The 27802-nt window shown below is 48.1% G+C and overlaps 1 protein-coding gene across 25 annotated transcripts in view; it reads left to right on the top strand.

Annotated features, from left to right (window-relative positions):
- ST3GAL4 (ST3 beta-galactoside alpha-2,3-sialyltransferase 4) overlaps positions 1-27802 on the top strand; it is a 154796-nt gene that overhangs the window by 117037 nt on the left and 9957 nt on the right. For 19 of the 25 annotated variants that reach the window (XR_010593281.1, XM_042851962.2, XM_042851963.2 and 16 more), the window contains 6 exons: positions 11538-11616; positions 15184-15265; positions 16621-16701; positions 16915-17012; positions 20915-20975; positions 26302-26397. Coding sequence is in view for 24 of the 25 variants with exons in the window: in XM_042851962.2 (XP_042707896.2) it covers positions 11538-11616; positions 15184-15265; positions 16621-16701; positions 16915-17012; positions 20915-20975; positions 26302-26397 (497 nt within the window). In the remaining variant the exon portion in view is untranslated. Of the gene's footprint in view, positions 1-2519; positions 2540-9706; positions 10371-11537; positions 11617-15183; positions 15266-16620; positions 16702-16914; positions 17013-20914; positions 20976-26301; positions 26398-27802 lie in introns of those variants that run through there. The other 6 variants (XM_065570460.1, XM_024107723.3, XM_065570461.1 and 3 more) reach the window with 3 other exon arrangements.

Consider the following 27802-nt stretch of genomic DNA (forward strand, 5'->3'; position numbering starts at 1 on the left):
TTGTACTGAGAAACGTAATGGGCATATTTCTGACAGAAGTAGTAGGGGAGGTTGTACATATGCCTAGGCAGACTTCTTACAGACTTGAAAAATAAGAGACACTTTTAATTGAGATGCCCAAGAAGATAATAAAGAAAAGTGCTCTGATGATACGATATGATTTTAGATTGACAGCTCTTTGGGGCAGGGACTACCTTTTTGCTGTGTTTGTACAGCACCTAGCACAGTGGGGTGCTGGCCCATGAGTAGGGTAGGTGCTACCACAATACAGAGAAGAATCATCATTGACCTCCTGGTGATCTTTGGATATGCACACGGGCTAGTTTCCAGAGTCCACCAGGCCGTGTGAAACCTGAGCTGTGCTCTTCTGCATTGATTCAATTACTCTTGCAGCTTAGTCGCATGACGACTTTTTTGTTTTGAGGATTAACTTTTGTGGGTTTTTTTCCCATCAGAAGTGACGGTGAGTTGCACCCACAGGATTTTAGAGCGTGGCAAACAAGTGGTTGTTTGCCAAGGCACACTGGGTTATCATTATCATAGATCGGATTACTCAAGGCGCTCTTTAAACAAATCCAAGTAAACAGCTGAAGCAGGAGCTCATGCACGTGCTTGTACATGGGCACAGTTTACCTGTCTCTTGTGCATAACTGTGCTGTGCCTCCTCTGGAACTAGTCCCCCAAGTTGAGGATCAACACCAGGCCTGTGCATCAATTAAGTCCCACTTAGCGGGCTTTTGTTGGCCTTCTGCATCCTTTTCTGGGACACAATCCAGGCCGTGCTTTATGGAGTCCTTGCCATGGAAGATGCTATCCAACATAAGTGCTAACTGGCCATCTTAATTGGGAACTAGAGGGTGTGTTCGGGGAGGGGAAGTTTCTGAATAGTTGCTGTGTGTTTTTTGGCTGAAATATTCATATATCTAACTGGCTGATTTGCGTTAATAGGATTATATGTGGCTCTGCATATCTGTTACAAACAGGTTAAACTGCTTTATGGCAAGGGGTGCTGTCAGGGCTGGTAACCCAAGGTTTTATGCCATATGAAACCTCTTTTGTTTCAAGCAATGGACGGGCTGGATCTCCCCCTTTCCTTGAGGAGGAGGAGAGGTGTCAAAATCAAGAAGAAGAGCAGCAGGATGGGAAGTGTAAGAGAGAGGCCAGGCTATATTACAGTGAATCCGCAGGTTCTGAAAGAATGGGCAGTGTTGTTGTGGTGTTTGTACTAGGGCAGTGCAGGAGGTCCCCATCAGGAAGCCGTGCTGGAACTTGTTGGGAAATTTTCTTAAGAACATTAGAATGGCCACACTGGGTCAGACCAGTTCATCTATCCCAGTATCTTGTCTTCCAACTGTGGCTGGTGCCAGATGCTTCAGAGGGAATGAACAGAGCAGGGCAGTCATCAAGTGATCCATCCCCTGTGCCATCTATTCCCAGCTTCAGGCAATCAGAGATTTAGGGCCACCCAGAGCATGGGGTTGCGTCTCTGACCATCTTGGCTAATAGCCACTGATGGATCTATCCTCCTAATCCTTTTTTGAGCCCAGTTATTTTTGTGGCCTTCACAACATCCCCTGGCAACAAATTCTGCAGGTCGACTGTATGTTGTGGGTCCTTATGTTTGTTTTAAACCTTCTACCTAATAATTTCATTGGGTGACTCCTGGTTCTTGGGTCATGAGAAGGGTAATCAATACTTCCCTATTCATTTCTCCACACCAGTCATGATTTTTAGACCTCTGTCATATCCTTTTTAGTCATCTCTTTTGTAAGCTGAACAGTCCCAGTCTTATTAACCTCTCCTCATATGGAAGCTGTTCCATACCCCCAATAATTTTTGTTGCCCCTCTCTGCACCTTTTCCATTTCTAATCTATCTTTTTTGAGATGGGCCACCAGAACGGCACACAGTAGTCAAGGTGTGGGCGTACCTGATTTATATAATGACATTATGATAATATGGCAGTGAGTATCTATTCCTTTTCTAATCATTCCTAACATTCTGTTCACTTTTTTGACTGCAGTTTCGTGTTGGGCAGATGTTTTCAGAAAACTATCCACGATGACTCCAAGATCTCCTTCGGGAGTGGTAACAGCCAATTTAGACCCCTCCCCCTCATTTTGTATGCATAGTTGGGATTGTTTTCCAATGTGCATTACTTTCATGTATCAAAATTGAATTTCATCTGCCATTTTGTTACCCAGTCACCCAGTTTTGTGAGATGCCTTTGTAACTCTTCATAGTCTGCTTTGGACTTAACCATCTTGAATAATTTTATATCATCTGCAAATTTGCCACCTCACTGTTTACCTCCTTTTCCGGATCATTTATAAATATGCTGAACAGTACAGATCCTTGGGTGACCCTGTTATTTACTGCTTTTTCCATTGTGAAAACTGGCCATTTATTCCTACCCTTTGTTTCTTAACTTTTAACCAGTTACTGATCCATGAGAGAACCTTCCCTCTTATCCCATGACGGCCTACTTTGTTTAAGAGCCTTTGGTGAGGGACCTTGTCAAATGCTTTCTGAAAGTCCAGGTATGCTATATCTCTGGATCACATGCTTGTTGACACTCACAAAGAATTCTAATAGATTGGTGAGGCATGATTTCCCTTTACAAAAGCCATGTTGACTCTTCCCCAACATATCATGTTCATCTATATATCTGCTAACTGTTCATTACTATGGTTTAAACCACAGTACTGAAATTAGGCTTACCAGCCTCTAATTGCCAGGATCGCCTATGAAACCTTTTAAAAAAATTGGCTTTACATAGCTATCCTCTAGTCATCTGATACAGAGGCTGATTTAAGCAATAGGTTACACACCACAGTTAATAGTTCTGCAATTTCATATTTGAGTTCCTTCAGAACTCTTGGGTGAATTCCATTTGGTCCTAGTGATGTATTACTTTTTAATTTATCAATTTGTTCCAAAACCTCCTCTACTGACACCTCAATCAGGGACAGTTCCTCAGATTTGTCACCTAACAAGAATGGCTTAGGTGTTGGAATCTCACTCTTAGCCTCTGCAGTGAAGACCGACACAAATAATTCATTTAGTTTCTTAGCAACGGCCTTGTCTTCCTTGAGTGCTCCTTTTGTACCCCGATCATCCAGTGGCCTCACTGAATATTTGGCAGGTTTCCCGTTTCTGATGTACTTTTTTTTTTCTGTTAGTTTTTGTGTCTTTTGTGTCTAGTTGCACTGCAAATTCTTTTTTGGCTTGCCTCATTATACTTTTACAGTCTTGACTTGCCAGAGTTTATGCTCCTTTCTATTTTCCTCAGTAGGATTTGACTTCCAATTTTTAAAAAGATTCGTTTTTGCCCCTAACTGCCTCTTTTACTCTGTTTAGCCATGGTGACATTTTTTGGTCCTATTACTGTTTTTTTTTAAATTTGGGGTATACATTTAATGTGAGCCTCTATTATGGTGTTTTTAAATAGTTTTCATGCAACTTGCAAGTATTACACTCTTCTGAGAGTTAAATGGAAATTAAAAGGAATAATCTTCCTCATATTTGCATAGTTTTTCTTGAAGTTAAATGCTACGGTGGTGGGATTCTTTGGTATTAAATTTACAGTAATTACAGTGTGGTCGCTATTATCGAGCAGTTCAGCTATATTCACCTCTTGGACCAGAACCTCTGCTCCACTTAGGACTAAATCAAGAATTGCCTCTCCCCTTGTGGGTTCCAGGACTAGCTACTCCAAGAAGCAGTCATTAATGGTGTGTGGAAATTTTATCTCTGCATCCTGTCCTGAGGTGACATGTTCCCCGTCAATATGGGGATAGTTGAAACCCCCTATTATCGTTGAGTTTTCTGTTTCTGTAGCCCCTCTGGTCTCCATGAGCATTTCATGATCATGGTCACCATCCTGGTTAGGTGGTTGGTAATCTATTCTTACTGCTATACTGTTATTATTCAAGCGTGGAATTTCAATTCTATAGAAATTCTATTTCGACTAGTCATTTTTTTGTCAAAAGATCCCAATGCATCAAAACCGAAGCTGTTCACCAAACGGCTGGATTTGACTCTCCCGACCTGAAAAACCGTTGAAGATTTTGAAATTGTTGAAATGTTTCTTTCTGATATTTTCAAAATGAAAAATTCTGGTTTTCTGATTTGAAACTATGCCCCATTCAGAAATTTCAGTCAATCAGACACACACAAACAAAAATGGCAACACCATTTGATTGCCCAGTTGATGGGGCCAAATGTCTCTGAATCTAAAGGGTTTGGCTGTGAAACTAGCTTCCAGTGGAGTTCAGACTAACCCTGAGGCTGGCTGCATTCGGATGCTCTGCAAAGCTGTTCCATTCAGACCCCCCACTCCCTCCAAATGTGTATACCCCAAGCCTAGCCCTCTCCTTCCACAGGACAGGGAGAAGAGCAGAAGATTTAAAGTCCACTAGGGACCTCGAGATGTAGCCATTAGTTACTTGGGAAGAGCTTGGATACTGCAACGATGGGTACTGAGATGCAGTATGCTGCTCTATTGAGTCCTGCTCTCCATGTGCCCCTCCTCCTTGTTTGTTGTTAATACTTTGCTCTTCTCACCAATGGATGTCAAAACACTTTACAGAAGCAAGTCAGAATATCAGCCCCATTTTACAGATGGGTGATGTGACTTCCCTAAGATCCCCCAGCGAGTCTGGAATAGATTCAGGTCTCCAAATTCACTGTCTAGAGCCCACTCCAATGGGTGTATTGGGCCATGACAAGGTGGCAATGAGCTACCAATGCAATGTGGCCATGAAAAAGGCAAGTGTGGTCCGAGGATGCATCGGGTGAGGTATTTCCAGTAGAAATAGGGACGTATTAATGCCGTTGTAAGAGACACTGGTGAGATCTCATCTGGAATACTGGCTACAGTTCTGGTCACCCATGTTCAAGAAAGATGAATTCAAACTAGAACAGGCGCAGAAGAGGGCTACTAAATTGGTCAGAGCAATGGAGAGCTTATCTTATGAGAGGAGACTAAGAGCTGGGCTTGTTTAGCCTAGCAAAGCAGAGGCTCGGAGGGGATCTGATTGTTCTCCATAAATACATTGGAGGTACATGCCAGGGAAGCAGAAAACTACTGAAGCTAAAGGACAGTGTCGGCACAAGAACAAATGGGGCTAAAGTGGCCATGAGTAAATTTATGCTGGAAATTAGAGGCAGGTTTCTAACGGTCAGAGGGGAGAGGCTCTGGCACAGCTTCCCACTAGGAGCAGTGGGGGCAACAAACCGGACTGGTTTTAAGGTGAAGCAGGCTGTTTATGAAGGGGATTATTTGATGGGGTGGTCTGGGATAGCAGGAGACTGGACTTGATGATCCAAGAGGCCCCTTCCAGTCCTATGTTCGTATGATTCTAGTAGGTGAGGGAATATCTTTTATTGGCCGAAGTTCTGTTGGCAGAGATGCGTTTTGGAGCTCCACAGAGCTCTTCTTCAGGTCAAACAAAAGTTTACCAGCAGAAGTTGGTCCAATAAAAGCTATTCCCTCACCCACCTGGTGTGTGTCACATCCTGGGACCAACACGTCTGGAGCAACACTACGAACAAAATGACTAATTGTCACTCCTTATTTCATGCTCTGTGTGTGTGTGTGTGTGCTTCAGATTCCTTTCATCCAGTACTCCAGTTCATTTGTTCATTCGCTTTACAGTTTAATTGTGTTTACTTTATATTTTATGTGCTATCCACGTTCCCTCTTGTTAAATGTTTCCTTGATTCAAGATTATAGGTTTGCTTTTAAAGAAACAAAGAAATTTATATGACGTGACTAAACAAAGACAGAGGATGGCGGTGCCCGAAAGAGCGCAGGAATCCTTCACAGGCTTGTTGCTAACCCCAATAATTCTTGACATTGCAACTGTGTAGCACTTCTCACCTTCAAAACGCTTTCCAGCCCACAAGCAATTAATTGCTTCCTACCCCCGGAAAGCAGGTGATATGCTAATCCTTCAGCGGGAAATTCGACAAAACAAGGACGTTATGAGAGCGCCTTCTTCAATAAATTGGCCTGACTCTGCTCTTGTTTAGACCAGTGTCACTCCAATGAAGTCAGTGGAGTTGCTCATGATTTTCACCAGTGGCAGCACCAGTATAGTCACCTGCAGACACAGGTATTTGTATACACCACAGGTCTGTGTGTGATGTGGCTCCATCTCGGGTGCTGATTTTTCTCTTGGTTACTCTTTTTCTTCCTTTGTGAAGGGTTTCCAATGAGATGAGAGCTGGTGAAGGGGCCAGATGGACCACCCTGGAGACCAAAGTGTTCCGTTTACCCACAGCTGTGCAGACACTGCAAAGGTGCTAACTGCCCCTACAGGATGCTTCTGTGCTGCTCCAGGGCCCAGCCCTAGGAGTCAGATCCCCCGATACAGCCAGCCCTCGACTTATCTGCAGAGATGGCCGGCTGCTGCCAATTGTGCTTGTGGGAAATGGGGGCAAAATTGAGACCCAGCAAACTCATTTCACGTGGACCACTGAACGGCCACGCTGGACATTCTGAGCTGCAGCCCAGTTTTCAGTCCTATTTATTGGTGTGTGAGGATCTGGTTAGGACGGCCCCAGAGTGCATGGATCTCAAACCTGCTACAGTGCAGCAGAGCTGCATGCTATTTTTATGTTCTTGTCTTTCGGGAACTGCTCTTATCCCATCCAGTGGAGGAAGCATTGGGCTGGGAACAAACCAGGCTGGGACAATAAGAACCCAACTCTACTGGATCTTTTGGGGGGATGGGAAAGGGGACATTTGAGACAGCTCCATGAACTCCGTTTTCTTAGGAAGGTGGAATCACATGGAAAGGTTTGTGCCTGGTGGCGTCTCCAGCCTCTGTGAGAGGAGGGGACATTTTGCAAGCTGAACCTTGCTCTTGAGAGCCTTCCATCCCAGGTGGGCGTGGGTGACAGGTATGTTGTGCAAAGCAGCTGAATGGGTAGAGGTTCGGTTGAACCCAGTGTCTTAGGCGGTGAGGTTCAGCGATCGCTGGTTATTGTGTAGCACAATGACTTACAAAACAAACCTCACATGTCCCTCAATCTTTTTTGATGCCATTCTTCATTTCGAAGCATTTTTTGCCATGGCTGTAGATTAGTAGGTGCAGTGTGTGGGTGGTTGGGATTACAGAGGAAGACTCTGGTCTAGTGACCAAAGCATGGAGCTGGAAGGCAAGGATCCGGGTTTTGTTCCTAGATCTCCCACTGACTTGGGGCTAGTCACTTGACTTCTATGCCTCACTTTCCCTGTCTGTAAAATGGGGACACTCCTGCTGACCTACCGTTGAGGATGGGCTGAGGCAGAATTAGGGTTTGGTTAGCACAGTGAGTTCCTAACAAAGAAATGTGGCAGAAAAGTGCCAATGTTCTATATTGTTTTAAGATCTCACCTGGTGAGCGTTTTAGGTGGATGATACACCCTGGTGCTCAGGGTGCACTCAACCCAGCTGCAAAGACTCCCTCCAGCTGTGTGGTTTCACTGGGCAATGAGATAGATGCGCAGTGACATTATGGGTAATTAGAGCACACCCTTTTGGGTGGGGTCCAGAGGCACACGGCAGAATGCCCGGTGAGTTTAATCAGCTGAGATTAAACTCACTGGCAGTGAACCCCTGCCCCTCCAGAAATGCACTTCCTGTCCGTGGTGGCCTAGCTGTAACATCAACCAGAAGGCCCAAGTCTGAACTTCCTCTCTGAACTTTTTCATTGCCAAATGCCCATGTGTTGATCCCCAAATGGCCTGTGAAAATGGTTTGGGTCTATCAGAAACCTGCCTGCCAAGCAAGATTCTATCCTTTCCTGCCAGCTTGCATAGTGGGCTGCTGGGAAACCAGCGCTTCCTGGGTCCACAGCTCCAGGGCAGCCTAGCCTTGTGGGCAGTGCCAGGCTGGAGACCCCAGAAATTCCTAGAGTCCAGAGCTGCAGGGCAGCCCTGCCATGCCAGGGTTTCCAGGCTTACTGCCTGAAAGCCCCGGCTCTAATCAGGATTGGCTCCCAGATCTGCAACAGGGAGCCTGGGGACTCTCAGGACTTTTAGACTCCCTGTCCTAGAGTTGCGGACCCCAGGAGCTCCAGCAGTTGCTGACTGAAATTTCTTGTCAGGTTCACAGCCCTAGTGAAACCGACAAGACTGTCAGTCAGGGGCTGCCCTGGTCCTGGGGAGCAGGTCTTGTTCAGGGTCGGTATTTCTGAAACAATTTGATTTTTTTGAGATTTGTGGTTCATGGGAAATTTTGAAAAAAAAATAGTTTAATGCCAAAGTGTGGAATGAAAGCAATCAAAATATTGACATTTCGCAGGAACCAGAAATCCTTTGTTTTGGGCAGCTCCGCGGTGGAGTATCACATTGTTCAGCAGTGCCCCCTCCAGTTGATATGTTGAATGGCGCTTATGGGCTATGAAGAGAGTCATGTCTGGGCAGGAAAGAAGATAGGCATGCACCATGTTGACCTGCAAAGTGGCCTCACAGCACGGTGTAGGAGGTGTGGTGGCACAGGGGTAAGGCTGTAGCCTTTGATACTGGAGGGCGTGGGTTCCAATCCTGGTGCTCCAGTGGAGCAGTGTGGCCTTTTATCAGACCTAGATGGCTACAATGTTTCCCTTTTGGCTTTGGACTTCAGGTAGGTAAGGAGTGGGGAGAGTGAGACGGAGATAATTGCTGGCGTTAAACTCCTGTCCAAGGTGGGCGTGAAGAGGGAATCTTCCTCCAGGGCATATTTATCAGCAGAGACTGTCTGGAGCATTAAGCAGGTATTATTATCTGCTAGGATGGAGGAGGTATATCCTGCACTCTCAATCCCCTGCAGTTGGTAAGGTCACCTTTGGTCCTTCTCAGGTGACTTTATCTGTGGCCTAGGGAGCCCTGCTGGTGGTCAGATAGTGAAAGGCTCAAGAGTTTGCTCATGGGAGGTGACTGTTGCAGATGGGCCCAGGCTGGAAGGAACTGCGAGTTACCCCTCTCTGGTAGCTCTTCTCTGCCACTGGTGGGGCCTCGGGCATTGGCGTGCTTCGGTCCCATCTCTTCTCTACACACAATAGCTTGGTCTCCTGAGGCTAGCAATACTGGAGTGTTGGGTTTAGTGCGTGGGTGTGCTGGCTGACGGTGGCCTGTGAAATACAGGAGGTCAGACAAGATGATTTCGTGATCACTTCTGGTCTTAAATGCTGCGATTCTTGAACACAGGGCAAAGAGCCAGGCCCTGCCCCAGGAAGATTAGGATTGAAGTAGGAGGCAGGAGAGAATGGCTGGATACAGCCAGACAGGGGAGAACAAAGAAACAATGAGGGAATATTGGTGACAGGCAATGGTCACAGCACCCCAACTGATTGGGTCCTGGCAAGTGAAGTATCCTCTTCCCTGCATATGGTGGTTCTAGATCCAGGATAAGGCTCGTTGCCAGGGCAATGCAGGGATAAACAGAAGAACAAAACCTCTCTAAGCCTGTCCTTTTGGCACCTGTTCCCCAGCACTTACATTCACTTAGCGAAGGAATGAATCCCAGGGCATGTTACGGCTCTGAGGAGCCGCATGGTTATGAAATTAATTTGTTCCGTAATGATTCGTGGCGTATCCCAGCAACTCAGGAAGGGAATTGCTCTTAATGAGCTGTGTCTCCCCCCGCTCCCCCCCACTCCCCTGGAATAAAGGTGGCTTTAGATTAGTTTTGTTTGACTTTCGCTGGCCAAGGTGGTGACTGCTGAGTGAGGGTGGGGAGGGGAGTGAAATGAGGATTGTGTGGCAAAGTAAACATTGACCTTAGAGTGGTCAAGCAGTGGTGAGAGCTTAATCACCGGCTCCCAGTGCCCTGGAAGAGTTTTAGACTGCTCGGAACGTGAGAACACTCTGTGGTTTGTCTGGCCAATGACTAAAGAGCAGCAAGACGGATGCGTGGAGCCAGGGTCATTTTGGAAGAATGTCCTGGCCCGGTTTGCTGGCACCCTCCCCTGCTTCTCCAGAGGGGTGTCTGCCTCTGTGGAGATCCGCGGCAGCCTGAAGATTTCAAGGAAACATGACTTAATTATGGAATCGTTCAGGAACCCCAGTAATAAACCAAGTGACTGAGCTGTTGAAAATCACTCAGCTTGCAGACACCTGCTCTGAAAGAAGTAAACATGCTGTAGATGGGTGGGGAAGGCCTGCTTATTATATTTCCTTAATTAACCACAAAGAGATAATTAGGAAGGTGGTTTCAAAACGTTTCCACTGAGATCTTTCACCCTGGTGCAGTCACCCGATGTGTCACAAGTCGGCTTCTGGAGCAGACGTATTTGGGAGCTCAGACTGCTGTGAGTGCAGAAGTCTTTAGAAAACATACAGCACCAGCCAAGCCTCTTTCCAAGTGGATGGCTGGATCAAAGGAATCTGGTTCTTTCCAAGTACGTGGCATCCAACATGATGTACGTTGCTTTAATACCTGCCTGATCTGCTTGGCTTCTTGGTGATGCGTCAGCATTGCAGCTGTCTACTTGGTTCAGGAGCTGCAAAGCACATCTGGTGCGCGGTGCAGACCCAGCGGCTGTCAGTCTGGGCGGTCGCTGTCTCTCACTTTACGTGTGTGTGTGTGTGTGTGTGTGTGTGTGTGTGTGTGTGTGTGTGCAGAATTATTTTTTTAAAATGTGAATTGAAAATGAAGGTGGCTTATCACTATGCGTACCCCATCTTGCAAAGTTAGGGCAAGGAAAAGTATTCGCGTCTAATTTATTTTGATAACAACATGGATAGAACTCTTCAATGGGGAAAACTTTCTCTGTGCAGTCTGAACTTATGACTCTTCATGTTTTTAACTCAGAACCTAATAAATAATCTATGTTTAATTGTACTATGCATCAGGGATTCCATGGGAAGTGAAGTACAGTTATTAGTCTTTATCTGCAATACCCTATGGAATAATATGCAGCTGTATAAATATAATGCTATGTGAATATGGATTAGAAGCGCATATGTATAGTTAGGTATTTTTAGTACTGTGAAAGTGCTTAACAATTGACCTACAGCATTTCATGGCACATAATGTTTGTGAACTATACCTGGAAACAGAAGCTCATATGTAAGACATCTGAAGTCCTATTTCTGTAACATAATACATTTTGTTCATATTTCGTTCATTTTTTCAAACAGAAGTTTCAATGGTTTTGATTTTTTTCTTACTGAAGGGCATGTATAATTTAAACACCGATCTGTAACCTCTCTGCATAGAAATCTTCCAAAGTCTCATTTGCAACAGTGACTTATGCTCCTAATTGACTGAGACACTTTTGAATCCCTGAGTGTGTGACCAGACGATATATATGATCAGCATCTGTGTGTGTTTGTGTGTGTGTGTGTGTGTGTGTGTGTGTGTGTGTGTGATCGCTAACATAAAATCTTAACTGCTAGCATCACTGTTACAGAGGCCACACTAAAGCAGGTGCTTCTATGGCACTGAATATCTGTAGGCAGGACTTTCAGTGCCAGGCAGCGTGGAGGGGAAGGGATGTGTGCCGGGTGACCAGATGTTCTGCCTGACAGGTACGACTCAAAGTGTCTTCCTTTTCCCACTCTAGGTGACCAGCAGTGGCCGCGATGAGAGCAATAGCCACGGGGTGGCGCCTCCCCTGCTGATAAAAATGATCAACAAGTCCCGTAAGTCCTTGTCGCTTTGCGTTCTTTCTCTGAGACGGGTTTGCAGGGTCACAGGTGATTCATGTACAGAGTGGTGTTTAAAACTAATACAGACTGGTAGTGCCATGGGGACCCCCAAACTGGGGAAGGGACAAGGTGGGTATCAGAAACCAAGACAAGGATGGCTTGGCCCAATGGTCAGAACCAAGGATCAGAGCCAGAATCAGGAGTCAAGAGCAGGATTGGAACAAGGCAGGAGTAGGACTGGGAGCCAGGCTGGAGCCGGAGCAGGCTGAGGCCTGTGGAGTCTGTCCCCACTGTCGGGCAGGGGAGAGTTCCAAGCCATGAAGTGAGCTGGGCAAACGGACTAGCTCTGTCTCCTGAGCGGTTTATATACCTGCCCTGAGAGTCACCAGACCAGCCCCTGGCTTGGCTGGCGCCTCGCACAGGAGTGACACATCCCCACGCGTGGTTGAACCAGGCTCTAGTTCAGGGATAACTCGTCACCTTCCCAGTGGGGTCAGGGGCTTGATCTCATTCTGTCCTTCGCGGTGGCTCTGGAGGATCAGCCAGTGTGTGGAGGGTTGTGCACACTGTGATGAGGTGGCACAAAGAAGGGGTCAGAAGGATGGAGGGAGCTTTTTGTCTTCTCCAGGAGGGCGGGGGGAGAGGGAGGATAGCTCCATCAATGGCTATTAGCCAGGATAGTCAGGGGTGTAGCCCCATGCTCTGGGTGTCCCTAAACCTCTAACTGGCAGATGCAGGGACTGGACGACACAGGATGGATCACTTGATGGTTACCTGTTCTGTTAATTCCCTCTGGGGCATCTGGCATTGGCCATCGTTGGAAGACAGGACACTGGGCTAGATGGACCTTTGGTCTGACCCAGTATGGCCGTTCTTATGTTCTCATGATATGTACAGTTGTTACTGTATCTGGCCTGGCCGTCTTTTCCCACCTCCCTCCTCCTTAGGCTGGGCTAATATGTGTGTATGGCGGGGGGGGGGGGGTAGGGAGTTGGAGAAGGGGAAATCAAACCCCCCTACCCCCCATGAATCTAGAGCCCATATGAGACGGGACTAGGATGTAGTTCCCAGAGGTCCCTGCTGGAGCTTCTACTCCCTGTACTTGGTACCTACATGTTATAGTGATGGGCAAATATAAACAAGTCAGTGGGGCAGGTGGAAGGTGATGGGGGAATACTGTGAATCCTTCCATCTTAGGTGGACACCAGCTGTTACTTGGGCAGCGGGAAGAGAGGTGAGGAGACTGTGGTGGCTGGCCAGTGGCAGGCAGGGTACGCTGAGCCAGGGAAGGGGTTGTGGCAGGTTGGGGCAAGGTGCATCAGCCAGGATCAGCTTGTGATTGGTTAGGTGACTCTGGGTGAGTGAACGCAAGGGCTAAGAATGGCAGGCAGATCAGGTCTAGTCTGGTTGTAAAGACCAATAAAGCTAGATTAAACAGCCCAGCCTGTGTTGGACATATCACTAGCTGCACCCGGATTTGAGAGTCTGGGCCAGCTAAGGAGCTTGGCAGATGGCTCTGACTCACTACACGTGAGCAGGAAGTGTCTGTTCCACAGAAATAATAAATTTATCTCAGATGCAAATTTCTTTGGCTGAGGTGGCGCCCTCCAGGACTTCAGTGCTGTGTGGCACCGGTGCTCATGACTCAAATAGCCACACTTCATCAGCTGCTTTAACTTGCATAACCCCGGGGTGTGCTCCTGTCCCCAGCCTTACCTGGTCAGGTGTGCCATTTTTGGGACTCCCTGCTGATGGGTGCTAACGGCCTCTGCGCTTCATCATTATACCAATGAGCACAGCTTCCTCTCTGTCATCTTCTTGTGTGACACACACCGCTCCAGTATGTTTCTCATGCTGGATGCTGCTTGGGTAGACCTTTCCTTTTGCATCATGGGCCACTGCAAACTCTGGACTCCATGCTGTTGTTCCCCTTTAGCTGTTTTCTGTGCCTTCGGCTTCTTTTTCTTCTCCTATTGCACCAACCCATGTCTGCTCTCTGGTCTGACAACCAGTCACCCAGTCAGAGTAATTTGCATTGAAGTTATCTCAGTAGCCTGATGAATTATAACAGTTTTCTCTAACGTAAGCGCTGATGCTCTTAATAACAGTTCCATATCTTTGACCTGTATTCTAGCTACAGGTTGACCTCAAATCATGGAGGAGTTCAGTCTCCTAAATTGCAGGATTGGACCTTCAGTCTCCTATCAGTCACTGATGGAGCAGACACGTTGGTTTCTGTATTGCTGCATCTTGCGCTGAAATACGGACTTGTCAAACTTTATTTTTCTCCGAGTGATCCAATATGCATCGGACTTTGCCATTGTAAATTTTGCTTTTCCACACACCCAGCGAACAAGCACTTTGAGCCAGAATGACTTTTATTCTAGTTTGAGAAATCTCAAAACAAAAAGAAACTAAAGATAAAATCTCTATACGAGAGAGAGAGAGCGCATTATGTGCCACCCTCTGTAACGTGCTGCATGAACCGTGCATCACACAATGGCAACTGCTCCCTGCAGAAGGGCAGGCTCCTTAGATGTTTAACGGTGCCAGCAGAAGGAGGGCGGTGCCGAGTTGGTGGGCTGAGCTGCTGGTTGGCCAGACCCACTGGAACCAAAAGTTCAAATCCCAGTAGCATCACCTCAGGCAATTCCCCATTGTGGGGAGAAAAATTCTGCTAATAGAGAGTTCTTTAATCTAGCAGACATAACAAGATCTGTTGTGGGCTGTGAGCTGAAACGAGATAAATCCAGGCTAGAAATTAGATGCAAACTTTTAAGTAGAAAGCAATTAACCATTGGAGCAACTTATCTAGGGTTGTGGTGGGTTTGCCATAATACTGAAGTCTTTAGACGAAGGTTGGATGTCTTTTTCTAAAATCCTGCTCCGGCTCAACCACTAGAACTGGGTTTGATGCAATGATGAGGGAGAAAAATTTCTGGCCTATATTGTGCAGGAGGAGGATCATAATGGTCCCTTCTGGCCTTAAAAAAATCTACGAAATGAAAGAAAGGGTCAGTTGCATTCTCCATACAGGCCCAGCAAGAAAATGGAACAGCCGCTGCTCTGGAGAAAGCAGGGTTAATGAGAAACCACTGCCAGAGGGCCAAATTCCCTGCTAGTGTAAATGGGCAAAACTCCACTGAAGTCAGCGAAGAAGAGAAGTTGATCCAGAAATTGCATCTCCTCTTCCTTTGGAATGTGTCTGCATTTTCTTCACATAGTCATTTTTGGGAAGGGTTGGTTAGGACTGGCGTGAATCTGGCCGTGTAAGTTCCAATGGTTTACTTTGGACCTGGCATTATACTATAGGCACCAAGGGTGGGAGGGAAGGAGGAGAACTGATCTGCACACCACTAACGCATTTGACAAACTGCCCCATGAAACCTTATTCAAAAAATGAATTCAAATTGGCTTTGACACAGGGCTTCGCCTGCGAATTGAGATCCGGCTAAAAGGTTGTAAACCAAGGTCCATGTATGGAGCTGATGGGAGGTCTGCATGTTGTGTGGTCACAGCTCCATGGTCCTAGCATTATAGCATGTTCTCTGTCTCTCATAGGATGGAAGATGATCTTAGGGCTGGTGTTCTTTCTGGTGATGGCATGGTACTATATATCCCGCGAAGAAAGGTACATACATCTGTGAGTGTCTTTTTTTAAAGTTTTAGTTGGGGCAAGTCCCTTTTCTCTTCTGCCCTTTCCTGATGGTTTTGGGCTGCCCCGCTCTGAGACTAAGGCTACGTCTACACTATCCACCTGAATCGGCGGGTAGAAATCGATCTCTCGGGGATCGAATTATCGTGTCTCGTTGGGACGCGACAATCGATCCCCGAATTGACGCTTGTACTCCACCAACGGAGGTAAGCGTAAGCGCCGTCAACGGGGGAGCCGCGGAGGTCGATTTGCCGCCGTCCTCACAGCGGGATAAGTCGGCTCCGATATGTCGAATTCAGCTACACTATTCGCGTAGCTGAATTTGCATATCTTAAATCGACTCCCCCCTTCCCCCCCCGTAGTGAGGATGTAGCCTAAGACACAGTGCGTGGAAGGGACATGCTCTCGATCTCAGGAACCGTGTGGAGCTGGAGGCAGGGATAGCTAAATGACACCGCTTCTGGCCAGATAAGAGGGAGGTCTATCTAGTCTGAATCGGCTGGTGAGATTCACCTCCTCAGTTCATCCTACAGGATAAACACGATTATAATGCAGCCACACAACAGGTGAAGGACGCCTGTAAGTGCCGTCTTGTTGTGATGACATTGCATAACAATGCATTGGGGGTTCCCCGGTCCAAGCCTATCATGATTTTTGGGGGACAGCTCAGTGTTTGTCCAAGGTGAATTTGGAATGAGCCTGCAAAATCTTTGCCGTAGATCATGGTGAGTGAGCGTCTAAGCCTTGTCTTCACTAAGAGGTGCATTCTTACCATGTTAGCTAATACTTGGTAACTTACGTGAGGGAAAATCCCAGAGAAGGCTGTTTGTAGTTTTAAATGCATGTTCGCAGGCCGAGTTAGACGGCGGGGTTAGTTCACAGGATATAAGAATGCACCTTTTTCTCTACTTGACGACGCACCTCAGGGGTTAAAAGAGAAGTGCAGAGGATAAGCAGTCTAAAAAAGATGTTAGGCAGTTTTCTTTGGTGCTTGTGCCTAGAGCTGAAGACGCGAGTGACATCTCTGGTCTCTGCATGCTGCTCTCTCTCTAGGGTGGGCTTAAGAGCTTAGTATTTAAGCATATAGCAGTCAGTCGAGAGAGGGGAGCTTTTACCGACTTTGAGATTCCCTCAGGCTCTGCCATGACTCCTCTGTAATAAGCTCTGCTAGTGGCACATGGCCTGGAGGTGACATGGGACCCAAGCCCTCAGTTACTGTCTGGCAGTGACATGCTCTGCTCCCACTTGGACTCGCGCCTGGTCGCCGGACGTGGAAAGGACGGCTCGTCATGCGAGTGGGGCCCCGGCTGGGGAAATCACCATCTCTGCTGTTTGCCTTACAGTTTTTCTTTCCCCGTGCAAGATGTCCGAATGACGTGTCCCCGAGGAGAGATGGAAAAGAAAGCCACGCTGCTCATAGGAAAGTGAGTAACTGTCCCAAGCAGGAGCTGGGCCTTTGCGGGGCTGCTCTTTGCTCCCAGGGGACGGGTGGCATGTGGGAGCCGGGGGAGGATTGGCACTGCAGGCTCTGGGGGTGAGGGAAAGGGCAGAGAATAGACTGTGAAGTCAGCTGAAGATGCCAGTTCAGTTCAGGTTTGCACGTCCCTCTGGCTAATCGGGCTCTGTGTTCCTTGCAGTTACACACGGGATCATCCAATGTTTTTACACCTAAATGATTACTTTTGGGTGAAGAACCGATCGCCGTATGAGCTGCCATATGGGACTAAAGGAAGCGGTAAGCAAACCTGCTTTCTCTGCTCTGCAACACCAATCCCTGGGGTTTGGTTAATTGCAGCATGGCACACAATAAAGGAAATATATTCTCCTTCGCACCTGCTTTTTCTGTATCTCCTGCCGCCTCCTATTTCTTACTTGCAATCTAACCAATGTGGCTTGATCTGCTCTCTCCCGTGGCCTCTTGGCTCTGCCCTGGACTTGCTTATTGTTTGCATTGCCCTTCCACGGGCATGTTGCGAATAACTTCTCGTCAGCTGATCCCTGTTTTCGGTTAGGGAATCCTTACAAAGGTATTTGTGGTTGCTTGACCAGGTTGTGAGAAAAACTTTCAGCCAGTCGGGCGTTCGCAAACGGTTAGCAACAACTTGTTGCCCATGATGCATGATTGGTTGTCAGAGTCACATGATACTGTTTCTGATCCCTAACTGGATGACTGAGTCTCTTTTTAAAAAGGAGAATAAAGACTATTTTATCGAGATTAAAAACAGTAAAAAGATGCCTATCCCAAGCTGTAGGAGCCTTAACATCGTTCATAACACAGCAAAGTCTGGCAACGCTGAAGTAATAGTGATTGCTTTTGGTTGCGTATACCCAACTGGTTCCTGCGTGCAGTGTGTCCCTCTCTGTGCCCAAGCCACAGCAGATGTGGGTCTCTTTTATCCCCTAGCTCCTGCTGCTGAAAGATGGCAGCAGTCCTCTCCCTCCCCCTCCTCCTGGCTTTTGGCAGCTGGTGAGCTCTCCTCCGGCAGGGACAGATAGGATGGGGCTGGAAGGGACCTCGAGAGGTCATCAAGTCCAGCCCCTGTGTTGTGGCAGAACCAAGTAAAGCTACACCATCCCCGACAGGGGTTTGTCGAACCTGGTTTTAAAAACCTTCAATGATGGGGATTCCACAACCTTCTTTGGGTGTCTATCCCAGAGCCTAACTGGCCTTAGAGTTAGAAAGATTTTCCTATTATCTAACCTAAATCTCCCTTGCGACAGATTAAGCCCATTACTACTTTTTCCATGTCCACTGAAGGTAGGACAACAATTGATCACCGTCCTCTTTGTAACAGCTGTTAACATGGTTGAACTCTGTTATCAGGTCCTCTCTCAGTCGTCTTTTCTCAAGACCAAACATGCCCAGATTTTTAGCTTTTCCTCATCGGTCAGGTTTTCTAATCCTTTAATCATACTTTTTGTTCTCCTCTGGACTCTCTCCAGTTTGTCCACTTCACTCCTAGTGTGGCACCCGGATTTGGACTCAGCATTGCAGCTGAGGCCTCACCAGTGCCAACTAGAGTGAGACAGTTACCTTCCGTGTCTTACGTACAACGCTTCTGTTAACACACCCCAGAATGTTGTTAGCCTTTTTTTTGCAACTGCATCACATTGTTGACTCATAGTCAATTTGTGATCCACTATAGCCCTTTTCAGCAGTATGATCACCTAGCCAGTTATTTCCCATGTTTGTAGTTGTGCATTTGATTTTTCCTTCCCAAGTGAAGTACTTTGCACTTGTCTGCACTGAATTTCATCCTGTTGAATTCAGACCAGTTCTCCAGTTTGTCAGGGTTGTTTTGAATTCTAATCCTGTTCTCCAAAGTGCTTGCAACCCCTCCCAGCTTGGTGTCATCTGCAAATTTTATAAGCATACTCTCTACTCCATTAGCCAAGTCATTGAAAGAATAATACCAGACCCAGGACTGACCCCTGCGGGACCCTGCTAGATACACCCTCCCAGTTGGACAGTGAACCATGGATAACAACTCTCTGAGTACCGTCTTGCAACCAGTTGTGCACCCACCTTACAGTAATTTCATCTAGACCACATTTCCCTAGTTTGCTTATGAGAATGTCATGTGGGACTGTGTCAAAAGCCTTACTAAAATCAAGATCTAACACATCATCTGCTTCCCCCATTCATTAGGCCAGAAACTCTTTCAAAGAAGGAAATCAAGTTGGTTTGGCATGATTTGTTCTTGACAGATCCATGCTGGCTATTCCCTATTATCCTCTTATCCTCTAGGTGCTTACAAATTGATTGTTTAATCATTTATTCCAGTATTTTTCAGATATTGAAGTTAGTCTGTCCGGTCTGTGGTTCCCCATGTTCTCCTGGTTCCCCTTTTTAAAAATAGGAACTATGTTTATTCTTCTCCAGCCTTCTGGGACTCACCCATCCTCCATGGATTCTTGAAGATAATTACTAATGGTTCCAAGATTGCTTCAGCTCATTCCTTAAGTACCTAGGACGAATTTCATCAGGCCCTGCTGACTTGGATACATCTAACTTATCGAAATAGTCCTTAACCTGTTCTTTCCCTATTTTGGCTTGCATTCCTTCCCTCTTGTGAATATAAATTGTTTTGAGTGTCTGGTCACTATTAACCTTTTTAGTGAAGACTGAAGCAAAATGGGCATTCAACACCTCAGCCTTCTTCATGTCATCAGTTATTAGCTCTCCTTCCCTGCCAAGTAGAGGACCTATGCTTGCCGCTGTCTTTCTTTTGCTCCTAATGTATTTTAAGAACATCTTATTGCCTTTCATGTCCCTGGCTAGGTAATACTCATTTTGTGCCTTAGCCTTTCTGATTTTGTCCCTACATGCCTGTGCTGTTCTTTTGCACTCTTCCTTAGCAATTCGGCCATGTTTCCTCTTTTTGTAGGATTCTTTTCTGATTTTCAGGTCATCAAAGGGCTCCTGATGGAGCCATATTGGTCTCTTCCCATTATAGTTTGCAGTTGTGCATTCAATATTGTCCCCTTGAGAACCTGCCAGCTCTCCTGAACATCTACCCAAGTCCTCAGTTCTGGAAGGAGCAGTTCACTTCAGGGGTGTGGATGGCAGGGAGGGGTCCAATGGTGGAGATGCATGAGACTTCATGTTCACTGGCAGATGGTGGCCGGTTGCTCCCAGCTCCTCCTTGCCCACCTGCCCCATGGGTGTTGACGTGTGTGGTGAACCCCATTGCAGCTGGGAGGTCTATAGGTGCTGGGGGAAGCTCTGGGCAGCGCTATGTGTTAATAGTGGGTAGGAGATCTGCTGGTGCAGATGCAGGCTCCTCTGGAGAGTGTGAGAGTCGTCTGTTGTTACTGTCATTATTTATTTGTAGCACTTAGGAGCCCCAGTCACGGCCTAACACCCCGTTCTGCTGGGTACTGTGCAAACTGCCCCAAAACATGCACAATCTAAGTCTAAGACAAGAAACAACAGATGGATGCAGACAGACAAGGGTGCCCAAGGAAGCAGGGCTCTGCACTGAGTGCATTTGGGAGCAGCCCTGGGGCTTGGGAGTGCTGACGCAGAGAGGACAGGTTAACAGGACAGCTGCTGAGGAAGGCTCTACCCAGTCTTGCTCAGTGCTCCTGCTTCGAGACACCTAAGTGCATGTTGTTTATTCCAACCGTTGCCTGATCAATAAGTACGTGGCCGCCTCTGTCTCCCCCGCCAGCCCCAGGGCTTGTTAAGTTACTACACGCTTTCCTTCCTGCTACACGGCTCATTCTCTGTCTCGCGTGGCTGCCGCAGCCTCTAGGAGGACGCTCCGGCATGGATGTGCTGTAGGGTCTGTCCACTGGGAAAGACCTGGTCAGAGCTCAGAGCATCTTTGCTACTTGCACTGACCCCTCTCTCTACCTGACCTCCCCAGCCCGGCCAGTCAGCACATGGCAGAGGGGCCTGGGTTTGGAAGGTGGCCAGGCCCAATTGCCTTTGGCCAGAGGGAGGATGGGGGTGGAGCCTTTGATGGTGGGAAAGGGGATGATCCCAGGGAAACAGCCCTTCAAGAGAAGAATTCCCTCTCTGGTTTCCATGTGGTGCTTGGGGGTAGCCTGGGGTCTTGTGCCTGACATGGGGATCTCATGGCTTCTGGGGAGGACTGACCTCACTAACTGCCCCCTTGCATTCCTTTGCAGAAGACATTCTCCTCCGGGTGTTAGCGATCACCAGCTACTCGGTGCCCGAAAGCATCCAAAGGTAATTTCAGTGCATCTAATGTTTCCTCCCAGCGCATCTGATTGCACGTGCTACCATTGTCAGGTGAATGATCGTCACAGAGCTGTGGAAGGGGCTGGACTGAGAGCTCTGGAGACTCAAGTCCATCTATCCACCAGTCAGGCGCAGGGCTAGCTCCCCTCTGCCCCCGTGTGTTGTGTAATACCAGTGTGCCCTTGTGATGGGTTCAGGCCCCACAGCCCATCCGGCCCTTGGCTTCTCTGCTGGGCCAGTTAGAGCCATCTGTGAGGCGTGGGATTTGGCAAGGGTCTTGAGTTTTCAGAGTCACTTCATGTAGGTCACTGGGGTTCAGGTAGCATTTGGAGCCATTCAGTCACTGCCAGCCTGTACCCATGCTGGATGAGAAGATCCCTAGCAAAGGTTTTAATGAACCAAAAATTGGGTTTAAACCCAGCAGAGCCCCCTCTCCGAGTGAACACAGGAAGCTCTTGGCCTCAATGCCAAGGAGGCTGAAGTCCATTTATATTGGCCTATGGGTGTCTCGTTCTGCTTCTTGGTCCCCTCGTGGATGTTGATAAATCATCTGACCAGGCTCTGGATCAAAATGAAGAGATAATGGAGTCTTCTTCCCCCATCAGCTGGGGTTGGGTTGTCATGCGAACATCCACCAACTGTGTCTGTCTGAGGCAGCGCGAAGGTCCACATGTTTACCATCTTCTTGGGTACAACCCATCTCTTCCTCCTCTTTCCTGGGAGTCTCTTTCCTACCACCCTCTCTCCCCCTGCCATCGTCATCAGGTTCTTTTCATTCATCCTAAATTGACCGCCAGTCCCCAACCCTCTGGAGGACAGCTCAGGCGCTGGCTGCCCGAAAATCCAGCAGCCAGGTGGGTGAACTCCTACCCTAGGACTGAGATGTCCTCCCATCCGTAGTTCCTGGCAGAGAAGCATACAAGTCGCTCTCACCTCTCCTTAGAACCGACATCTACTACTGCCCTTTGGGAACTTGCCAAAAGGAAGAAACTGCTTGCACAGATTTAGTCCCCTTGCACCAGAGACTCAGCGTATCAGTCGGTGTCCCTGACGTACACCGCAGTGAGAGGGCATCTCCCCGCTTGAACTAAGCACATGCCCCCTGTCTCCCCACCATCTTGCCATAGATCTGGTGGACCGTCAGCACATGGCACGGGTGTTGCCACTGCCCGACGCCGGGCTTCATTTAACCCTTGGAGGGGGTTTTGAAGTCGGAGTTTTCCATCTCCTACGTAGGCTGCCCTGCTCACCTGAAGAGCTGCCCTTGCCCTGAGCTGCGCCCTTTCACAACCACCTCTGGCGCGTGAATGCACGTGCTGGGGTGTTTGACTGTCAGAGACCCTGGCCTTCTGTGTGTGTTGGGAGCGCATCGCCAAACCCCACCAGTGACCTCTTGATCACTATCATCCCCGAACTGCCCCATTCTCCTTCCCTTGGTGTGTATGTGGGGCTTTGCCCAGATGTCTCCCCCATCTGTAGCCCTGCCCCATCTCTCCTCCCCTCCCTGGCATTGTCCCGCAGCCGCCCACTCTCCTGCTGCTTCCTCTCCTCTTGTAAACTGTGAGATGAGAGAGAGGGAGGGGTGGACAGAGTCTGTTTCTCCATGTGGCTCAGCCCCCCTGCCTTGCCAGTCCGTGGGTCTCTGCTGATGCCCCTCAGTCCTGCCCTGCAGCCCCCTGCTGTTCCAGTCCTTGGGCCCCTTGTGAACCGAGGTGGCCAAACTGCATGCCAGGCTGATGGGCAGATTTCTGATGTGCACAAGGGATTTAGTTGGATGAGCCCCCTCCCCCGCCCCCAGTGTGCTGCCTTCCTGCAGACAGTGGCAGGATTGGATTTCCCAGCCCCTGGCAGACTTGCAGTCTGTAACCCAGCCCCGTGTTGACAGACGTGCTCCAGGACATGATGTCATGGTGCTGCAGCCCCAGTCAGCGGCCTGGCTGTTTGTTTGCACTAAAATGGAGTAAATTGCTGGCCTTTCTCTGGGGACATACGGCAAAACGAGCCGTTGATTTTTGGCAGGCCGGTAACGAGCTGCAGTGTCAGTTTGCTGTGCCCGTGATTCTGTCTGACAGCCGAGCACTGGCTCTCTCTCGTTCTGGTCTGTCTGCTTGTCTGAGCTAGTCAAGCACGGACCATGTGAGGCGTGGGTCAGAAATACAGGGCGAGTGACCCCCCCTTCCTACACCCACAGCAGATTTGGGGTACCGTTGTAGCAGTGCAAAGAAACAGGATTCACTGACCCAGCCCACCTAGAATCAGGAACGAGAACCAGATCTCAGGAAGCCCAACAAAACTCCCGTGCAGGGCTGAACAATGTAACCAGACCCTTCCTCGTGTGGCTGTCGTCTCCAGTAGCTGGACTGTACGGGCATAGGCTGCTGTCGCTAGGACAGAAGGAAAAACCAAACCAGGTCAAGCCAGGGCTTATGGAACATGCTGCAGAGGCCGTCGCTGGGCTAGTTAGCCTGTCCCTGATGCAATAAAACACTAACGCCTAGCTCGTCTCTTCCGTAGATCTCCATGAGCTCCACAAAGGAGGTCAGTATCATTAGCATCATTGTGCAGACAGGGAAACTGAGGCACAGAGCGACATGACTTGCCCAAGGTCACCCAGCAGCTGAGTTGGGAATAGAACCAAGGATCCCTGCGACCCAGTGGGGTGTTGGAGTCGCTAGGCCACACTGCCGGCTTCAGAGCAGCAGCAGCCACCTCCCTGTCACACCCTGGCGAGCTGGAGCGTGAGGCTGTTCACGCAATACAGGGCTGTTTGTGGTTTGCTAGGGGAGGTGCAGTGTGCTGACAGGCTCAGCCCCTGCGTTTGCCTGCCTTTCAGTGCGCTATCTATAGGCTCTGGGCTGAAATCCGGCCTCTTGGCGTTTGCCTCTAGCAGCTCTCCAGGAAGCTGGAGGCAGCAGTGGAAGGGGAGAGACTGGCTCGGACAAGCTGCTGCCACGGAGTCCTCTCTCTGAAGTGGCTTGAACTGGTGGAAGAATTGGGTTGACTGGGTGAAGCAGCTTCCAGTTGCCTAGAGATCTTTCTGACCGTGGTCCAATTTCAGGGCTGGTTTATCACATGGACGCTCCATTCCACCGCAGCTTCTGGCACCAGCAGGTTTCTCTTCTTCATCAGGCAACTGGGCACTTTATTTTCACCTGCCATATCTGTCGCAATGGTGCCCGAGGCCTGTGGAAGGATGCTGCCTCTGCACTTCTGTAGTATCACCCGTCTGACAGGCTCGAGACCTTCTTTGGACCTCACAACCTCCCTGTGCTGCTGGGGTGGCATCCCCAGCTCACACATGAGAAAACTAGGGCACAGAGAGATGGAGACTTACCCAGGATCACACACAGAGTCTGTGTCACAGTAGGGAACAGAATCCAGATCTCCTGAATCCCAGCCCAGTGCCTTTGCTGCTGAACAATATGTAACCCATGCTAAGAGTGTAGTTCACCTCAGAGGATAAGAGTCTACTTCTGTGCCAATTTAGAGGAGTTACTCCTGTAGCTCAAGTGGTAAGGGCTCTTGCTTTTAGTGATGAAGGTCTCAAATTCAATCCCTGCTGTCCTCTGAGCAGGGGGCTTATTATATGCACCTGCCACCTTATTTGGGTGTTAACATGTGTTGTTTGCAGTCTAATGTGCTGATAAAGGGTATCTGTTGTCTCTGGGTCTCCAGTTGGAATCTAGCTGTGTTGGTAGTGACTGGGGCCCCATTGCTATTCAGGGGTCTGTGTGAAATGAGTAATAGTAATAGGATGAAATTTAATAGTGAAAAGTGCAAGGTCATGCATTTAGGGATTAATAACAAGAATTTTGGTTATAAATTGGGGACACATCAGTTGGAAGTAATAGAGGAGGAGAAGGACCTCGGAGTATTGGCTGATCACAGGATGACTATGAGCCGCCCATGTGATATGGCGGTTAAAAAAGCTAATGTGGTCTTCGGATGCATCAGGCGAGGTATTTCCAGTAAAGATAAGGAGTGTTAGTACCGTTATACAAGGCACTGGTGAGACCTCATCTGGAATATTGTGTGCAGTTCTGGTCTCCCATGTTTAAGAAGGATGAATTCAAACTGAAACAGGTACAGAGAAGGGCTACTAGGATGATCCGAGGAATGGAAAACCTGTCATATGAAAGGAGACTCAAAGAGCTCGGCTTGTTTAGCCTAACCAAAAGAAGGCTGAAGGGAGATAGGATTGTTCTTTATAGATATATCAGAGGGATAAATATCAGGGAGGGAGAGGAATTATTTAAGCTTAGTACCAATGTGGACACAAGAACAAATGGATATAAACTGGACACTAGGAAGTTTAGACTTGAAATTAGACGAAGGTTTCTAACCATCAGAGGAGTGAAGTTCTGGAATAGCCTTCCAAGGGGAGTAGTGGGGGCAAAAGACATATCTGGCTTCAAGACTAAGCTTGAAAAGTTTATGGAGGGGATGGTATGATGGGATAGCCTAATTTTGGCAATTAATTGATCTTTTATTATTAGCAGGTAAATTTGCCCAATGGTCTGAGATGAGATGTTAGATGGGGTGGGATCTGAGTTACTACAGATAATTCTTTCCTGGGTGCTGGCTGGTGAGTCTTGCCCACATGCTCAGGGTTTAGCTGATAGCCATATTTAGGGTCGGGAAGGAATTTTCCTCCAGGTCAGATTGGCAGAGGCCCTGAAGGTTTTTCACCTTCCTCTGCAGCGTGGGGCATGAGTCACTTGCTGGAGGATTCTCTGCACCTTGAGGTCTTTAAACCACAATTTGAGGACTTCAATAACTCAGACATAGGTTGGGGGTTTGTTACAGGAGTGGGTGGGTGAGATTCTGTGGCCTGCGTTGTGCAGGAGGTCAGACTAGATGATCAGAATGGTCCCTTCTGACCTTAAAGTCTATGAGTCTATAAATGGGTTTGAGATTTCAGTTTGGTTCCTAGTGAGTGGGAGGGGGCAAGTGTCTACATCAGAGAAATGGCCCTACTGACTAGGCCAAGGGAAAGCAGCAATGGGAATTCACACCTGCATTTCCTCTGGAATCCACTGGTAAAAATGCAGTGCTTTCAGATTCATAGATCTCAAAGCAGAAGGGTCCATTACCATCTTGTCTGACCTCCTGCATCGCAAAGCCATTACGTGCAAAACTTCACCCCCTGGGGCAGCAGGAAGCTCAACCCTAGAGGGCGCCAAGGAGTCGAGGCTGTTTTTGTTGCTTCTAAAAATGTGTAAAGAACTAAATTGTTCAATGTAAAGGGGGAGAGAATCCCCCGGAGATGAAAAGGATGGTGAGAGCGTTTGGTTGAGATTGTTTTCTTTTGCAGCATGAAGTGCCGAAGATGTGCAGTGGTGGGGAACGGACACCAGCTCCGAAACAGCTCCATGGGGGAAGCAATCAACAAATACGACGTGGTGATCAGGTAAGGCACTATGGAGATTCAGTACAGTGAGGGTTGGTCTTCCTCCCCCTAAGGACCCATCACATCAATTTGGACACAGCGGAGAATGTTCACAGATACCTGGGGATCGGCTGAGATAAACACTCTGGGATCCATGCTACATTAATGGGATGGAGGAAAACGGAATGCATTCTTTTCGTGTTGAGGGACCTCGTATCGTTCCCTTTTCCTTTGACTTAGCTTTGGTGTGCATGAAAGGAGGCAGAGCCACGGAGCGGGGCTAGCACGGACGAGAGCTGGCCAAGACAGAATTGCTGGTGAACAGGAAATCCTGAACAGAAACATGGAAATGTGGCCCGGGAGTCTGAGAGCTCTGGGGTCCCTGGCCCTGGGGCTACCCTTTGAGCTGCAGAGCCTGGAAATCCGGGGTCCCTGGGAAGCTCATATGGGGAAGCCTGTTCCAGGACCTCCAGGCTATCAGCTTGATGGCAGTGACACTGAGACCCCCCAGGATTTCCAGACTCCAGGCTGTGAATCTAGGAGCCAAGCTCGAGTTAGAGTCAGAGTTTGCAAGAGTGCCAGGTTCTTGGCACCACACAGAGAGCTTGGAAGTCCAGAGAGCCCACATGGTCCTGGCTCCATGACAGGCATCCCGGAAGCCCTGACATAGCAGGGCTGCCTTTGAGACTCTCGGGTCCCTGAGGCAGCCCACGTAGTGGGGATGCTTTGGGCTTTCCTGGAGCTGGAATTGCCAGCACCAGCGAGAAGCAGGTGCTCAGACTCCTTAGGCCAGTTCCTCAGCTCTGATTCGAACAGAAATGCACAGATTTACACAAGGGATGTGGGAGATCCAGGTTAGTCCGACCAGGAGATTCTAGTCTATTCAGGCACTCCCATCACTGTAGTACGTGAGCACCTTGCAGCAGGGTGGGTTTGATTTAAATCACTAGTCAGGAAGACTCGATTTAATCATGGTTTTCTACATAAAAGTGCATTCTTGTTGGTTGTTATAACCCAGTGCTTCTCAAACGTTTGTACTGGTGACCCCTTTCACGTAGCAAGCCTTGGAGTGCGACCCCCACTTCTAAATTAAAAACACTTTTTTATATATTTAACACCATTATAAATGCTGGAGGCAAAGTGGGGTTTGGGGTGGAGACTGACCGCTCTTGACCCCCCCATGTAATATCCTCACGACCCCCTGAGGGTTCCTGACCCCCAGTTTGAGAACCCCTGTTATAACCCTAATACATATTCTTCACAACTCAGAGTTAGATGTAGGTTTCATTTTTAGAAGAGACACACTATACATTTTTAGACAGGGATTTATTTTGAAAACTTTTCAGATTAGTTTTACAGCTATATCAGAAAATGAATGATTGTTTGGTGATTTCATTTACCAAAGGTAATTGAAGCAGATATTTAT

This window comes from Chrysemys picta, chromosome 16 (genome assembly GCF_011386835.1).
Source record: "Chrysemys picta bellii isolate R12L10 chromosome 16, ASM1138683v2, whole genome shotgun sequence".
NCBI lineage: Eukaryota > Metazoa > Chordata > Testudines > Emydidae > Chrysemys > Chrysemys picta.